This window comes from Sander lucioperca, chromosome 16, assembly GCF_008315115.2.
Source record: "Sander lucioperca isolate FBNREF2018 chromosome 16, SLUC_FBN_1.2, whole genome shotgun sequence".
In the NCBI taxonomy this organism is placed as follows: Eukaryota; Metazoa; Chordata; class Actinopteri; order Perciformes; family Percidae; genus Sander; species Sander lucioperca.
Genome location: NC_050188.1, coordinates 17,518,627 through 17,537,720, shown reverse-complemented (window position 1 = coordinate 17,537,720; position 19,094 = coordinate 17,518,627). Strand labels below are relative to the sequence as shown.

The 19,094-nt window shown below is 39.8% G+C and overlaps 1 protein-coding gene across 2 annotated transcripts in view; it reads left to right on the top strand.

Annotated features, from left to right (window-relative positions):
* The first annotated feature begins 850 nt into the window (after positions 1-850).
* Positions 851-19,094, top strand: part of pard6gb (par-6 family cell polarity regulator gamma b) — a 41,854-nt gene continuing 23,610 nt past the window's right edge. The window contains exons 1-2 of one of the 2 annotated variants that reach the window (XM_031296239.2): positions 851-1,205; positions 8,810-9,032. In XM_031296239.2, coding sequence (XP_031152099.1) covers positions 1,134-1,205; positions 8,810-9,032 — 295 coding nt within the window. In that variant the 5' untranslated portion in view covers positions 851-1,133. Of the gene's footprint in view, positions 1,206-4,000; positions 4,021-8,809; positions 9,033-19,094 lie in introns of those variants that run through there. The other variant, XM_035993249.1, reaches the window with a different exon arrangement.

The following is a 19,094-nucleotide window of genomic DNA, read 5'->3' as shown; positions in this document are numbered from 1 at the left end:
AAGGAAAAGGAACCAATTATACAGAGATAATGATAGTGTCATGTCTCATTAATAAGACATAGGACAACATTTCATTAATAGGAGAAAATGTTTGCACCAGCACACACATATACAGAAACCACACAACATCATAGGCTACTTTGATGCTCCTGCACAGGTTTTGGTTGTAATACTAATATCTAAACTAAAATTAAATAGAAATAAGATTTAGAAGGGTTAAGGTTAGGGAGAAGGTTAATGCAATTCTTAATTCCAATTCACATAATTTTGCATTATAATCTACCTGTGCCTTTAACTAGAGGCTTTGAACACATTTGTGTTAAGAAATGCGTCCTCTGGCGCACTGGAGGACCAGTGTGCATAATGTTGCCTTCACGCGCTATCGGAGATTTTCCATCTATTAGTAAAGATGCCTAAACTGCCCAAAAAACGTATGGATATGATCGGGAGATAAGTTTAACTCTTGGGTAGTATTCATTAATAAGCCTAGAAATGTAAGCCATTTTAAATATTGTACTCCACAATCATTAAAAGATGCTTGGTGAAACATGGCTAATTTGCCATGATTTGCTTAATTTATCTTCTGGTAGCGTATCTGCCATAGTGTGATGATGGGACAGACGAAGTTCGACAATTATTAAATAATATTTTATTTTATTGAGATAAATAATTTGTAGCCATATAATATAATATTTGTATGTTAAATCTTCATCGTGCATTGTATTTTTAATACGCGTCGTAATATGTAGCTGTAGCCGGTTGTTTTGGCTACTACGAGGTCCTGGGTGAGGAAGCTTGGGATTACGAGCAGTAAGTGAAGGCCTCATGGGATCCCATTTTTTAGGAGGGCTGATGTCATTTCAAAACTTAACTCGCACTCCTAAGTCAACGCGGCGAGTTGCTCACCTCCTATTCTCCTATAAAGTCCTCTCTTATGTTTGGCGGAGCGCCTTAAAAGGAAAACTCCAGGAGGTGAAATAAAATAAAGGAGACAACAACCTTCTCTACTAGAGATCGAAGCAGAAGGATATAACAGCAGAAACCCCGGGACCAGAGCCCCTCTTTCTGCGGGCAACGGCGGCTGAACTTTTTCTTTTTTTTTTTTTTTTTTTTTAAACTGCAACCACAAAAAAATGAATCGGAGCTTTAATAAGTCGCAACCTCTGCGGAATGCGGATTGTAACGCCGTGGAAGTGAAAAGCAAGGTGAGCGTTGAGGGTTTGTCATTTGTTAGCTCCAAATGGGGATTTGGGGAGAAAATACAGAGTTCACATGGTCGTCCCGTAGACGGAGCTGGAGTTGGTCGGACAAACCGTGTAGGCTACAACTAACACATTTTCTCCTTTCAGTGACAACGCTCTTATCTAGTTCACGAAACAGGAGCTGGACGCACCAGTTTCTGGTTGTTTCTGTAATTTGCACTGATTATTGTCTTCTTACTTCCGAGCATGCAGATTGTGCTGATTTGGCTCTTTCCCTTCTGTCACGAAGCTGATGGGAAAAACGGTTTTGACATTGTTTCTTAACAATCACGCTTTAAATAGACTATGTGTTACAGTGAGAAGGTGCTATCTGTTAAATCGGATGTTTTCCAACATTAGTCACTTTCACTGCGGGTTTTGTGCTACATACTTTCAGCCAACTCATTGTTTTGAGTAGTTTGTGAGTGTAATAGCTGCATAAATTAAGTTAACCCAAAGTAAATGACCACAGTTATCTACCAATTTGAGGCGTATGTAATGGACACCACCACTTTATACAAAGTGTGAGCACACTTAGGCTACATTATTTTTTTTAAATGTTCTCTGTCAAACCTTATCAAACACATTAGAACTGCATTATACACCTTGGATATCTATTTAGTAAGAGTTTGTCTGTAGTCTTAAAAAGTTTAGTTTTTAAGAGTTGGGTACACAACAACTGTTTATAGAGCATGTAGGCATAGTGAAATTCATCCCAGATAAACACATGGCACTGTGTCCAATCCTGACCACAAAGTGAACAAACGGTGAACTATTTATAATTTTTGCCACCACAGCCTCTCAAGGACTTCTTGTAACCAACATTGTTCTTCAAATTCCATTAAAGTGACAACGATCTAGAGTGATATTCATACATATGTGTTTACACATGCCAGCACACATGAGTGTGTCAGCACATACTGTAGGCCTTATATGAAGGATGCGCTGCTGAGTCCCAGTTGACATGCCAGGTTGAGATGGACAAGAGGTGACTCATTCAGCCCAGAAGTCCTTTCACTTTTTAGTTTTGGCTGCCCAGTTTCAGTGATGTGGTGAGTTGGGAGCAGTGACCTGTGAGAGGGATAAAGGATACACTGATGGTAGGTGAGAAGAAAGAAGGATGCTCACATCATCGAGGAGCTGTGTTCTTTTTGTTTTGGGGCAGGGTGGGTTTTCATGTTTGTTCCTAAAAGACAGGAATGGTCACTATGAGATTGTTTGTGGGTGGAACTGATAAGCAAGAACCTGCATGGCCAGAACGGGCAGGTTTAAAAGCGTCATTGCAGCTGACTCACTGTCATACAACGTCACAAGTTTCCCGATTTGGGCCGTATATAATTCCTCACTCTTATCTCGTCATTTTGTTCTACTTCCTCTGGTTTTGTTAGGTAGTTGACCTGACTAAACCAGATTGACAGCTCTGAGCATTTGAATACTTGTAACAGGTTCTCCACTACTGTTTGGTACTTTTTTTGAATGTGTAAAAGCAACAATTAGGAATTTCCCCGAACACCACTGCATCTAGTTTTATAGCGTGTGATGTGTTCAAAGGGGTTCATCTCAAGCAATAACCAGAAATGCCGCTTAAAATGTTATAAAATAAAATGAAATGAAATGTCTTTCATGGATAGTTTAGAAAATAGGACTTTACTGATGGAACATTTTCAGATTCCAACAGCAGTTCATCTTACTTGAAGCTCAGTTGATATTAAATGTGTACATTTAGTTACATTTTCATTGAAGCTAGCTAGCTTCAGGGAACAGGACTTCTGAAAAAGATTTCTTGAAAACAAACCAAGAAAGAAATCTACAGAAAATGTGACTTAGCATTTCCTATGACCTGGATGAGTGAGAATCTTCAGATGTAAAAGCTAAGTTAGTTGTTTGATTGCACAGCTCTTCCCTACAGCTTTACATGACCAGTTAATGTTCTTCTTCTCAAAATTTGTGAAAAATGCTTAAGAAAACTTTATCAAACAATAGTTGAAGTTTTCACATTCACTAGATTGCCAAGGAGTGAAATTGGTGCGATTGTCTGTGTAGTTGAGTGTGGTGTATGTTGTAGGGCTGCAACTAACGATTATTTTTATTGTCAATTAATCTATCAATTATTTTCTATTATTTTTTTTATCTACTATTAATCGATTAGTGTTTTGGTCTATAAAATGTCAGACAATGGTTAAAAATGTCGATCATTGTTTTCCAAAGCCGGAGATGACGTCCTTGAATGTCTTGTTATGTCCTCAACTCAAGTTTGTCACAGAGGAGTGAAGACACTAGAAAATATTCACAAACGTATTAATTAATTTAATCAAAACTGATTAAATTGATGATCAAAATAGTAGGCAATAATTTAATACTGTAGTTGACAACTAATCGATTAATAATCTTTGCAGCTCTAGTGATGTGCCTGGTTCTCACTGCTTAGCGTTTGGTTTTCTCAGGGGAAACTGTTCCAATGATAAGCTTATCAGGGATAACACTGGAGGTGTCTGGCTGTCTGTTGTGGAGCCTTGGCCAGGAGCTGGTTTCACTCACCTAAAGCTCTTATCAGTGACAGAGAAGAGAGTGCGAAGGGATGTTGGGGGTTGGGTGGCACCACTCCCTCTGTTCTTACTTTGAATCATCCAGATTTTCAAGTACTTTTTCAAGTATGTCAGAAATTCCATCAGCATATTTTCAGTTTGAGGCCTGATCCATTCCACATTGAGTTCTTGTTGCATATTTATTTATCTTCTAATGCCAAGAACCTGTAGGTGAGTTGTCTCTGACTGAGTAGGTAAGCACAAAGCCAGTGTTGACGAAAGACGGAAGTTAGTTATATTCCATTTTCTCCAGTGTGTCAGAGTTTAGTGTCTCTAGACGTGTTTCAACCTGTTGACATCTCTTCACCCTGATAGGCCAGGAGCAAGACAGGTGATGTCACATTTATAGTGATTTATTCTTAGGTTTGGGTTTTGTGTCGACGCCGCGTGATTAATCGTCCCGTGTTCAGACTTGTTGGTACCAGAGGGCCAAGTTCTGCTTGTGAAAACAAATTGTTCAGACAAGAGAACATTCAACTTCAGAGCAGTGACGGAGCTCACTGGTATGCAGAAGTGTAGATATTATTCGGTAAGTTAAGCTTGACATGTTGAAATCTTACAGTATAAATTACAGTTCAGTCACGTGTAGCTTTTACTTTCCTAAATGTCAAGTACACCTACTGAAGAGACTGACAAACCTGTTTATCAGCGTTTTGTGTCATCTTCTAATGTAGGTTGAGTTTTATAAGCTCGAATCCAAGTTACACGTTCAAAATTGAGGTTCACGTACATGTGTGCCTTCGTTGCCTTTAGTGATTCTGGCAGAAAACCACACACCCGCCTGGCATACCCCCTAGTCTCCTAACACGCCTCCTCTTAAATTCACATGTCTTCTTCTAATTACAGAGCTGGTTAATGTATCCCCCGCTCTTCTTCTCTCCTCCCAGTCAGTATACTGCTACTCTCTTCTGCTTCTCTGTCAGCAGCCCCCCCAACCCCCTTCCCTCCCTCCCTCCTCCTGCTCCATGATCATCATCTACACTCTACTCCTCCGCTGTGAGCTAATGATTACAGTTACAAACAGCACCTTCGTCTACAAATTACCACTGTGATTCAGACACCAGTGCTACTGCAATGGTGTGTTGTTGTGGTTTGTGGAGCTTTTCTCCCTCTGTTGTATCTCTGCTCCTCAAGTCCATTATTGTCTATGAGTCACATGATGACCCCACAGTGACCCTCAGCTGCTCTCTCATTGGTGGTTCGTTGACCTAGCCGGGAAAGCTGTACTAGCACAATTGTTCAAGTCTGTGCTCTTGTTGTGCATAAGCGGTGGGTGGGAGGCGTGGCTGCCAGGCTAGCCAGTGTCATTTATATATACTGAGACAGCTTACTCATCCACCTGTATTGTTCTATTGTGCAGCAACCCTCTTCCCTTTCCTGTTGTTTTCTTGGTCAAAGTTGCATGTGATGTGCAACTGACATTTGTTTTTGTAATGACGTGATCTTGGCATGCAGTGTAACACAAAGCTGCAGGGTTTCCACTAGGATTTTTTTAGCTGAGGTGGTTAGCCAATAGCCACCCATATCATGATCATCTCATCCTGTGATCAGTTTAGTTTGTGGATGACGGCCTATACACACTTAGTAAGGGAGTAGTACACATTTTGAGAAATGTGCATATTCACTTTTATTGGAAGTAGTTAGATGAGAAGATTGATACCACTCTCATGTCTGTAATCCAAATATGAAGCTACAGCTAGCAGACAGTTAGCATACAGACTGGAAACAGTTAGTCTGACTCTATCAAAGGTAACAAAAAAAGGAAAAAACGCTTATTCACTTTGTTCCCCAAGTGTTATGAGAATATTTATGCCACTTTTATATCTCTGTTCAATATAAGGCAACAGCCACATAGCTTAGCGTTTAGATTGGAATTGGAAACGGGAAAACAGCTAGCTTGGATTGGGTTTTATATGCATTAAACAAACGGATATTATATTGTGTTAGTCAGTGAGCTTTAGAGTGTTAGTAGGCGGATTTTGTTGCGTTCGAAAAGAGCCAGGCTAGCTGTTTACCCCGGTTTTCATTCTTTGTGCTAATTTAAGCTAACCAGCTGCTGGCTGTCGCTTCACAATTACATTACAGACATGCAAGTAGTATCTGTCTCCTCCTAACTCTGTAAAAAAGCGAATAAACATGCTTTCCAAAATGTCAAACTGTAAATATATTAGGGGTGCGGTCCTTGTACTTTTTCGTTCATTCGATTTTCATTTCATAAACAGGTATTAAAAAACAAAAAACGAATGGTTATTTGATTTTCGTTTTAAAATACAAAATTTGAAATTGAAATACAAGGCATTTTTTCCTTTTCATGGTCAAAAGGGGATGGGAGAAATTTAAAATATACTTTGATTTTCATTTTCTATTTCATATAACAAAAAATAAAATCACTCAAATAGAAACGAAAAAAGGCTTGTTTTTTCATATTCAGAGACCGGATGTTGTCATTTCCACGGCAACAGCGCCAGTGTAGCCTACCATTGGTGGTGCTTTCAGCCCAGGCTAAAATTACTTTGGAAACCCTAATGCATATGTTTATATGTATTGCCTCATTTATGTATTTCATGAAATGAAAATTGAATGACCAAAACATACACTACCATATTTGCTTTAACTCAGGCTGCAGGGGACATTCTAAAACGCTTAACATGAAAAAAAAAAAACACTTAACCATCACCATATTTCTCATGGCCATATCTTGTCATGAACACTAGCCTGTCAAAAAAACTAAACCGAAATTCAACGATTATAGAAGTTCTCTCACGTTAACGTTTTCTTCTTCATTGGCGCCTATGGCGAGGAAGAAGCTTAACGTGGTTTAATGTACCTAAACAATGATCAATGATTACCAAATTTCTATCTCATATTGCTCCTCATAACCACTGAAAACTGTCAAAAAATCTAACCCAAAGTCCAATTATTATGGACGTTATCTGAACTGATATCTGATTGATCATTGTTTAGGTAGATTAAACCATGTTAAGCTTTTTCACGTTAAGCGTTTTAGAATGTCCCGGCTGCAGTTGAGGGCAACTGTAGCCTAACTTCCTAAGCGACCGATCATCCATTTTTTGCCCCCCTTTACATAAATATACATAAATATGGCTATGAAATAGATAATGAAATACATAAATGAGGCAATACATATGAACATACGCATTAGTCATTATAGTTCAATAGCCTAAATACATATGTTTTACTTTTATTTATTTCAGGGGACTTTTATTTATTCCGTCTATTTAGATGCACGTTATATTCAAAGGAAGTTTTGTTATCTCACAGAATTCGACTAAAAGCAACTAGCAAGCCTGCCTGACATCAGTGCATCATAGCATATCACTATCTGCAAAGAAAAGAAAATATGACTAAAACACGAGCGCGGCAGATTCCCAGCTCAGCTAGAGCGGGTAACGCCAGCTCTGCAGACGGACCAGAGTCAGTCAGCACCGGGCAGCGAACCGCAGGGACCGAGGTCACAGGGCTGGAGGCTAGCTGCTAGCTAGCTGCAGCAGCTAATATTAGAATATTAGACCCAGCACCGGAGGTCTGATCCCCATGATCTGATCCCAAACCCCCGGTGACTCTCTGCCAGATCAGCAAGCAACAGAAAGTTTGCTGGGATTGGTAATGGTGGCGTAACGGTAACGTTACAACCGTGAACTTAAATTGTATTTCCTCAGCTGGTTCGACTCTCTTGGGGCGAAGTTGTCTGCTGCGGGTAGAGACAGAGAGTCAGAGGAAGGCAGGGAGAGAGGGTAATAAATAAATGTGACATTATGAAAGTCCCCCCAAGCATTATCAAGTATGATCGAGTATGTTTCCAGAGTAATTTTAGCCTGGGCTGAAAGCAACACTGGTAGGCTACACTGGCGCTGTTGCCTTGGAAATAACAACATCCGGTCTCTGAATATAAAAAAACAAGCCTTTTTTCATTTCTATTTTCGAGTGATTTTATTTTTCTTATATGAAATAGAAAATGAAAATCACAGCATATTTTTAATTTCTCCCATCCCCTTTTGACCATGAAAAGGAAAAAAATGCCTTGTATTTCAATTTCAAATTTTGTATTTTAAAACGAAAATCAAATAAGCATTCGTTTTTTGTTTTTTAATACTGTTTATGAAATGAAAATCGAATGAACGAAAAAGTACACGGACCGGGTGCACAATTAAGAAAATGTCACGATTCAATATCAATTTTTAGGCTCGAGATTTGATTCAAAATCGATTTTCAATTCAAAAACAATTCTCGATTTAAAAAAAAAAAAAATGATTCACAGTATGTCAATGTAGTTACTTTTCCCATGTGATTGCAGTAGACATAGAATACAAAAATAAAAAATAAAAAATATGATTTGATTTTTGGAATTCTATGAATCGATTTTGAATCGGTAGAGCTTGAATCACGATTCGAATATGAATAAAAAATTTTGCACACTCCTAAAATATATGGCACTTGCTGTGTGAAAAGCGCCCCTGCTCTTTTGTTTCATTTCATAAAAACGTGTACATTTTCTACGATGATAGAAAATTTCCACCTCAGCTATAAAACACTGATTTAAATGTCTTTAATATACAGCGACACTTGTTTTGAATTCATTTATTTAGGTACATGCTATTGAATAATGGTGATTTGCTATGTTATCAGTACTTCTGGCTGTATTTTCTGTAAATGTCCTATGGTTGAGAAATATTTAATGTGATACTTTGGCTGCGTTAAAACCAGTTTTGCAAAGGATTGCAGCTAATTCAGTTTGTATTGTGCTTAGAAACGGCTTCCCTGTGCCATATTGTACATAAGGTCATGACCACAACTGTGACAGAGCTCAATGGACTTCCACCCCGTTAGTTTTATGTGTGCCAGTCAGATGGTTTAGATAAGTGCAGCATGAGGTCAGACATCCCTGTGTCCTCTTCCTGTTTGGTTCTCTTGGTGACTGTCATTTTTAATGTCCTCTCTCTTTTGATCTTCCCTTCTCTTCAGTATGGGGCAGAATTTCGCCGGTTCTCGGTGGACCGGGTCAAGCCTGGCAAGTTTGAGGAGTTTTACAAGCTCATTCTGCACATTCACCGCATCGCCAATATGGAGGTGATGATTGGCTATGCTGACATCCATGGTGATCTGCTGCCGATCAACAACGACGACAACTTCTGCAAGGCGGTGTCAACGGCTCATCCACTGCTCAGGATCTTCATACAGAGACAAGGTAGGTTGTCTGAAAAGTCATTAAGATGGTGTGGCTTCCTTCTTGTATTAATTACACAACATGAATCAAGCTGCTCTGTCTTTTTCTCCAATATCTGAATTCTAAACATTGTCTCTTAAAACTGGTTGTAAGTTTAAATAAACATTGGATATTAGTTTCAAATATCCTATCCTAACTTGTAAACCTATAAAACAATCATCTATTGTAATAACTGCATCTTGGGCTGCAATTATTGGGCTGAGTCGAATCAAGATACCCCACATAATATTTCCTCATCTAATTATGCCTCTCTTCCCGCTATGGGAACCCGAGGCCTTTTTGTTTACTTCATGCAAGGCATTCTGTGTGTATCTGTATGTGTGTTTCCTGCCCTCTTATTGGCTGGATCTGTCTCAGTCTGTGTCTGTCTGCCTGGCTAAGTCTTGTGTCTTATCCAGAGGAAGGGCTCGCAGGCAGATGAACACAAACACACACACACACACACACACACACACACACACACACACACACACACACACACACACACACACACACAGGCCGGTGCCTTGGCAGCCCCATAGAAATCAGGTCATTGAGCAAAGCCTGTATCCCGGCATACCAGACATTACTGAGAGACAAAAGATCTGCATGAAAAGAGAGACTCATTTCTGAGCTCCCTCCGTGTGTGTGTGTGTAAAGACAACACCACGGTACCCTGAATGGGAACCAGTCCTAGTCTCTCTCTCCCTCTCCATCTCTCTCTCTCATTGATCCCAAATTTGGAGTGGGCCTTGACTGAGCATACAAATGAATCTTATCACCATTCACATCTATTCATACCCTCAATCCGTCCTGGAATGTTTCTCGCTCGGTTGTGTAATGAACATGTACACTCCAGGGTATTGTTTTAATTGTCGTCCAGTGGTTCAAATACAAAAGCTATCCACCGCGCTGTGAATTATCTTCCAGCAAGAAATAGGGTTTGGACCTTCAAGAGGCCTCACCAGCCTCCTCCATTGTGTGATTCACTGTCTACAGAGCTCATATGGCTGCAGCTGAATAAACTCATGTACACTGGCTGATAAGACATCAGCTAAATATGTCAAATGTATAAATGAAAGTTGGGATTTTAAGGTTTTTATGATAGGGTAAGTTTTTTTTGAATTTTTTATTGCATCTTTCAGTGCAGACCAAGGTTATAATCGTTAACGAAAACAAACAAAATAACGAAAACTAGGTGGGGAAAAAACATTGTCGTAAACTGAAATAAAAATAAAAACGAGGCATTACAAAAAAACGATAACTAACTAAAACTGTAATGTCTGTTTGCAAAACTAACTAAAATAAAATAATCGAATAAATGTCTTTCATAGAGCAAATAACGTTATATCTTTCAGAGTTGACATTTCCAACCATAGACCTGTTTTATACAGTCTATGCCGTAGACATATAGTTTCCGACTGGGAACCCAGAAATTCCGACATTCCATGTCAAATTGAACACAACACAGTCCATGGCCCTCGCCTGGCATCATGGCAGTACCGAAAGTCGGAAGAAAGCGGCAGAGACCTATTTGATTATGATGACTGTGTCAGATAAAAGCAAGTGCCTTGTGCAGTGGAAGGTGGATGAAATATGTGGACAATTTATTAAAGGGAAAAATCCCACAAATTTGAAAGTACATTTGAGAAGCGCACACAAGGAGGCTAACCTAGCTTACCTTAACAAGGTAAAGGAGAACAACAAAGCCCCCTTTCCCCGAAAAACAGAAGCTACCCCCGGTACAGGGCGTGGATGTATGGGTACAGGGCCAGGCAGTATGACGGAGACAACCGGGCTTTCACCGGTGACCCGATAGTTGCTGGTTAGTAAATGCGCAGGAACACCACAAGCGGGAGGAAGCGTGGGTTAATACCAGTATGTGTATTGATACTGGGATGTCTACACAACTGTGTGAGTCGACTGACTTAAAAAATTCGCCACTTTACTCGACCAAAGTTCAAAACACCTGTTGATGTATGTCTTCTTTAGTCTATTGGCTATTTAGGTTTTTTCCTGGCACACGACACATTTTGCACCTACTGTGGCGTCTTGTGTAGACGGTTTACATATTTATGCTCATCATATGTACATTGTACTGGTGTTATTGTTGAATACATTGTGAATACATATTTCTAAAATTGTATGATGTTTTTGTTGATGTTGTTATTATTGCACAATACTTTTTCTGACCTTTTTGAATCTTGCCCCTGACAAATAACCCATATTACGAAAAAAAGACTAAAACTAACACTAAAACTAATAAAAACTAAACTAAAACTAAGCATTTTCAAAAAATAAACTAAACTAGCAAACCCGCTTCAAAAACTAATTAAAACTAAACTGAATTTGAAAACAAAAAGTAGAAACAAAATAAAAATAAAAACTAATGAAAAATGCATAACTATAATGACCTTGGTGCAGACAGCATGCCTTTACACTCTCTCTTCCACACTTAGACATTTAGCAGAGGTGGTATTGTGATTATTAAGGTAGCCATAACTATTACTACTAATATATGGCATTTGCGGTGTGAAATAGAGACCCTGCACTTTTGCTTTGAGATGTCACCCATATCCATCTTAAACATTGAGCAGGGGTGTCCCTGTTCTATGAGATGGATTGTGTACCAAGCAATCTTTACCTTTGTCACATCCCTTTTCTGTCACTCTCTGGAATACCTAATTCAAAAATGCCATAAAGCACTAGAGGGACTGACCCTTGTTGAAGGGGCCTATGTAGTGTTGTGGTGTAAACACAATGCTGACATGGTGATGTGGTTTAGGGGAATGTAACTTGTTGATGCTGCAGCAGTCTGAGCATCTTAAGCCTCACTGCAGTGTATTGTTAGTCGCCAGACAAAGAGGTTTGTGTTTTACCTCATGTTTCGGAAGAGCTCTCCCGCCCCAGTATGATACATACACGGGAAAGTATGTGTGTGATAATGACTGAATCAGTCAGTACCAGCCTGGTTAGTACAGGTCATTAGTGGTGTCACCGTGGATCTTCTCCGTCTCGATCAGCAGACCACCCCGGATGAAAGAAAAGACTTTACACACATATCAAGACACTATGACTCACCCCTCAGTCACAGAAGGGACCTTTTGTGTAGTAACTTAAACTGGACTGGTCTTTCACACACATATGAGTGTGAAAAGAGAATCACATTTAATTGGTCTGCTCCCCTGACAGCTCAGCCCACAAAGTTTATAGGTCTTTGTATATTTTCATTGAAAGGTCATCTTGCAGTTCATCTTGCAGTACATTTGTTACAATGTGTAAAACATGTATTTTTCATATTTTAAACAAGCTGCCGCATAGAACAGAATGTTAAACAAAAGTTCATGGATACATTGTACAATAAGGGCTTCTAAAGGCTTTCATAAAAGTAACATATGAAACACAATGAGAGATGGGAGAGGAAAGGGGGGAAATAAAATGAAAACTAGGAAATTTGAATAAGAGAAAGGTGAAGAGGAAAAAAATTGACTGAAAACTAATGTCTAATACCTTATTAGATCTTTGTATTTATTTTCTAAGTAAGTTAGACCCTCCCCTTCACCCCAACATCAAAAAAAGTTTCTGTGGCTGGCCTTGTGTGTGTGTTTGTACTTTTGTCCATGTAACAATAGGTATTATAACACGTGTGGGTCTCTTTTATCTACCTGACACCCCCCTTCTGGGCTTAGATTGCCGTTGTTGGTAAAATCACTTGAGCACGTGCAGCAGTTGTGTGGCGACACAGCAATTATCCAGCTGATGATACCTGTTACTTCCTCTGAGGAATGATGGCAGCTTGTTTAATGATGACTTAACCTACAGAACAGCGGCTTACACTTTGTGGTTTGTTTCCAACAATACACAATAGCCTTTTTATCTGCAGATGATTGCACAGTGCTTGTCTTAAAGGTCCCATGGCATAAAATTTCACTTTATGAGTTTTTTTTAACATTAATATGAGTTCCACCAGCCTGCCTATGGTCCCCCAGTGGCTAGAAATGGCGATAGGTGTAACCCGAACCCTGGTTATCCTGCTCTGCATTTGAGAAAATGAAAGCTCAGATGGGCTGACCTGGAATCTGCTCCTTATGATGTCATAAGGAGCAAGGTTACCTCCCCTTTCTCTGCTTTGCCCGCCCAGAGAATTTGGCCCGCCCATGAGAAAGAGAGAGAGAGAGAGACATCATGGCTTGCAAACAAGCAAAGTGGCAGTTGGTCAAGGCCACACCCCCACCCTCCACCTTGCCCCCCCTCTCTCCTCCTCAATAGTATTTAAAGCTACAGACACAGAAATGGCACATCCTAAGGAAAGCTCATTGTGGGACTGGCTCTAGTGGCTGTAATTCTGCACCAAGGCTGAATTTCGGGAAATAGACTTCAGATACAGTATTAGGGGACCACTAAGGCCTATATAAAAGCATCCAAAAAGCAGCATGTCATAGGACCTTTAAGTCAGAGTAAGGGGAAGTTGAAGGGTAACACCTGTGTTGTTTTGTATTTTAAACCAGGAAGTCCACTGATATTTAAAACATAAGGGTAGAGTCAAAGGCAAGGTTTCAAGTTTTTGTTTATAGTTTAAAATAAAACCTAAAGATTGAAGCCGTGACAACAATGCCTCTGGAGATTTTGGAGTAACTCGCTATTATTTTTAAGAAATTGATGTTGCTCCTTGTCTTGCCATCACTCCTTACAAATGGAACAGTAATTTCTTTGTTTTTTATTATGGTTTTAATATGTCAAAGAGTGATATCCTCCTAAGAGATGATCCTCTAAATAGAGTACTGTTTGCAGCCACATAGCAAGTAGGGGTGCACAAAACTCATGGTTCGGATCGGATCACGGTTTTGAGTCACGGATCGGATCAATTTTCGGATCAGCACAAAAAAGGGTTTTTTGAAAAAGGGGGGAATTTAAATGATTTATTAATGTAATAACAGTAACTTTTAACAATAATTACTTCTTTCACCACTAAATTGCTGTTAACGACAAAAACAGATGAGAAAAGGGTATTATACAATTACTTTGAATGCAACAAGAGGTTTACCTTTATTCACGTCTCTGTTGTTTTTCCGACAACAGCAGGGACCAAGTGCTGTGTCTTTTAGCTCATAGCTATAGCGACAGACTGTTGTACGTCCCACTGTCCTCTACAGTGAAATGCAGACACACTTTTACACCGTTTAGCTGTCAGCATTTTAACCGTGTTTAATACAGCTAGTAGCTAACGGTAGGCTAACATCAACGTTACCTGCTGCCAAGTGTAACGTTAGTGTTAACTAGCGTGACATGCAGCAATGCTTCTGTTACCTCTAACGTCGGTTTCGGAGCACCGAAATGAGGCACCAAAATCTGTTTTGCTATTCGGTCCGGTAGACACCGGCACCAGTTTAACATGTGCCGTTCACGTGAACAGAAAATTGCGTTTCCTGTATCTTTTCATGGCAACCCTCCATAGAGATTTATCAGCCTACTTTAAATAACAGCGACAGTAAACATTTATTCCACACTGGAATACCACACTTATGGTTAAACTTTGCAATTGATCCGCGGTTCACATGCATTCCGAACCGTGAGTGTTGATCTGTACGGATCACGGATCAACTATGGTCCGTTTCACCACTAATAGCAAGTGTTACTTTATCAGCAATGCAACACTATTAGGTGCATTGAGCTGTAATATTTTTCAATTTGTATATATTTAACTTTAGCGGAGGGCGCACTCCATTAGAATATTGATGGATTGTTTAAAAACAGAAAATTCCATGAATCCGGTTGTCCCCACTGTAGAAAGGAGCCTTTCTGTTGAATCTTTTACACAATAGCTTAAATCACAAGCAGTCTGTCTGTAATGTCATGATTAACACACACAAAAGTAGATGGAGAGAGAACTTATCCTTGGACTTGGATTTGTCCCAGTAATAGTAAAATACAGATTTAATCCAGTTTAATGTTACATTAGTTCTGCAACCTCTACGGTTTTATTTCAAGCTTTATAAAAGTTGATGTGTGGAGCCAACAATGTGAAAACCTGTGGTGAAAAATATCAGTTTTTAGACAGGGTGTGGGAGGGTAGTCGCTTCACAGAGGGAAGTTTTCTACTGGGACGCACAATCAGGGGGGAGGAGGGGGGACGGGCGAGCAAGTGATGGGAAGAAATGGGACGCATCAAAAGATATGTGTGCAAAGAGAAGTGAGTGAACCAGCTCTGTATGTTGAGGTGGACTTTGTGTCCAGTCGAATGTGTGGGTGTGTCATTGTAGTTGTTCAGTCATCTGTGGTCAACTGCTGATTGATGTTAAATTGGGGTCACATGCACAGTTCCGCGTTTGGAAGTGAGTTTCTACATGTTCGTACAGAGGGAAAAAAATATATATTCTAATTCCAGTACCCTCATATTGACTTAGCTTTAAGTTTCCTGTTCCCAATAAAAACTATATTAATTTTTTTTTTTTTTTTTTTTAAATGCATTTGATTGGTCCAACTGTGCCATGTGGAATTTACTCAGCTAGGTAGTTTGACATTTTGTCAAAGGTTTATGGTATGTTTATCTAGGGAAACTAATGTAGTACTAACATTTCATTCATATGTTGCTTCTTGTGCAAAATGATGCAAATTAGGATATAGATAAGAGTGAATGAACAATGGCTACACTGTTATTTTAGACAGAGATAACTCGGCCACTGAGCTCATACATTTTCACAGTGTCTTTTACAATTATAAGATTAAAGACATAGGTAAGTAAATGATCCCTGTTACTACTGAAAAGGCTACTGAGTATGCAGAATATCTATTCCCACAAATCTATTTGTGGAGTTAAGCATGACCTGTGACTGTGTACTGTGCTAAAAAGCTTTTGGAGCTGGCAAAGTCTGACACAATCAAGCAGGTGTTGGTGCATAGCTACTAATTTCCCACACTACAGTAATGTAGTAATCTTGATGATAGTCTTTTATGATGCACAGTGGAGGACAAGTGGGGTTTAAATAATGATATGTGTATTAAACTCAATTTGAATTTTACCTGTAATTACACTAATGGTCGACAAAAAATGATCTTGGTCCAAGCAAAACGCAGGCTTGTTTTTGAAAGCTCAATTTTGGGGGTGGAGAAATGGAGTTGTTTTTGTAGACAGTGCCAGTGGCCTGCACACAGACTAAACTTTCAACAAAGAGAAAGGACCCCTGTTTGACTAAGAACTTAAAGTTTAAATAAATAGAGCAGACAAGGTAGGCCAAGGTCGAGTCTGCGCGGCTTCATATCTAGCTTGCTGAGCACCAGGGTTTACAGCTCCAGCAACCCGACTGCTCTCCACACCTGTGAAAACTACAATGCCAGATATCAACATCAGCCAAACTAAAGAGAGATGTGGCACCACAGCACAAATACAAACTCCAGAATAAAATGGCAGCTACGCCAGTTAAAGCTGACATCCAGACCACTGCTGTTACTCAACAACTTGGACCGAACAGTTGGTTGGAGATCAAATAAATGCTAGCATTATTGTATTTCTACAGCTGACCATGACTGTCTGCACTTTGCTGACTCGCCACACTTGGCTCTCTTGCTTTTTTTGTGTTGTTCACAGGACAAAGTTTGGCAGGCTGTGAATAGAAAGGTGTCATTTACACTCAAAACTATAAAGGGAGTACAAGAGGAAAATGTAATGCAGCATGTTGAAATTGCTTGAGTGAAAAAGTTCATTATATGTTTCAGTGTATTATTCATCATCCTGAGAAGTTGTCTCTGTTCATTGGAACAAGTTTGACTTGACTTTTTATTTATAGTAAGAAAAAACCATGCAGAACATTTAAAATGTTTACTTTCTTTCATTCCAGAAAACTGGTTTTGAAATTCATCACAGACAAATCCACATTATGAAAAAAAACTACCTTTTTTAAAAGATTTTGGGTTATCAGGTGTATATACGGATGCTAGTAGATATGGATGATGGGCAAAGGCTTGACTGTAACTAGACCTGACCTTTCTAACTATGGAGTCTCACTGGCTAGGAGCAGGAGCTGTAATCAACAATCAGCCACATTTAACCCACTTTTCAAAATCCGCAGTTTTGTCTGTAATAGGGCTGCACAATTAATTGAATTTTAATCACGATCGCGATTTTGGCTTTGGCTTTTTTTCAAAGCTCCGTAAACCCATAGATATACAATATTGTTCTATATCTATGCATAAACCACTCTCTGAACACGTGCCTCCATGAGCCAATCAGAGTTGTTCCCTGCACCGCGCAGCTTAATTTAGATGTACACAGTCACAGAGGACAGTAACGTGAGGAAAATTCCACAACAGATAGCAGTCGGTCGTAAGTCGTCACTAGGTGTACTAGTTTACCAGTAAACACAACATTTTGTCCCGTCTGTGTTGTTTTTCAGACAACAGCAGTGACCAGTGGTAGTTTGAGTCTTTTAGCTCATAGCTTTAGCAGCAGACTGTTGTATGTCCCGCTACACGCTCACACTACACCGTTTAGCTGTCAGTATTTTAGCCATGTTTACTACTGTAGCTAATGGTAGGGTAACGTTAGCTGCTGTGTAACGTGTTATTAGTGTTTACTAGCGTGACATGCAGCGATGTTTCTGTTGCCTCTAACGTCTGTTTTGGAGCATCAGAGCGCAACGCAGACATTTAAGTGGCACCGTAATCCGCGTTGCTATTTCATCCGGTAGATACCGGGCACCGGTGCCCTATTAGCACCGGATTTTAACATGCGCCGTTAAAGCCCATGTTGCAGGGTTTATTTTCTAATGAATTTGTGCAATTTGCTTGTTGGTAATAAACATTTAAACTGTTACCCAACAACATCATATACAATGGATATCACAAAACGGAATAAAATACGAAAAAGTAGTACTATTTTACAGCGGTTTGCAATGATTCTCTTTTCCCCCACAATGCATTGCATTACGTCACGTTGGGGAGACGACAGACGAAAGCCCCGTCTCTGTTCACTGTCTATGGGCTCGTCTGTGCCACTGGTGTTGCAAAATATGGCTTTTGGTCTTGATCCGAGTCCATGTGTCTTTATTATGTGTATAATAATATTGGAGGGAAAGTGAAACACAGCTTGGACAGGGATGCTGTTCGGCTTTTCACAAGTTTAGACAGCTAGCTACGCCGACGTTTGCTAACGTTAGCGCAACAGCATTAGCCTAGACTGCTAGCTAGGTAAATATTACGACTGCCTTCGGAGTTTCCTATATCTGCGTCCACGTTGTCAACATAAGACATGTTGCGTTAGTGCTCCTTTTGTACCATCATTTTATTGAATGAAATGTTAAGCTTTGCTCCTACGAGATGGGTGGGTTTTTGTTAGCTACATACAAAGCTAACTGGCTATAGTTAGCCTGTATGCTAGCGGAATTAGCTAACTTTGCATAACCAGCCAGCAACTTCGGCAATCAGCAGTAGTTTTGGTAAGCTAACCACGATAGTATTGTCGCCCACAATCAACCTCTCCTGCTAAAAGCAGTCAATCTGCAGTGATGTTTGAAATAGAGACGCTTGTGGATGTGTTAGCTGTCGTGGTGAGCTCGCCGGAACTACTGCCGAAGCTGCTGGCTGGCTACGCAACGTTAGCTAATTCCGCTAGCACATGCTAACTATAGCCAGTTAACTTTGTGTGTAACGTAGCTAACAAAAACCCACCCATCTCGTAGGAGCGAAGCTTAACATTTCATTCAATACAATTATGGTACAAAAGGAGCACTAACGCCACATGTCTTATGTTGATAACGTGGACGCAGATAGAGGAAACAACGAAGGCAATAATCTTATATAGAATATGTAATATTTACCTAGCCATCTAGGCTAACGCTGTTGCGCTAACGTTAGCAAAACGTCGGCGTAGCTTTAGCTAGCTGTCTAAACTTGTGAAAAGCCGAACAGCATCCCCATCCAAGTAATAAATAAACACTAGGCAAATATGTTGTTACTGGAGCTACTAGGGTCCATCAAAACGTGAGATATCTAATCGAAAATGTGTTTACAACGTCGGGGGATTTCACAGGTGGGACTGACTGGCAAGTT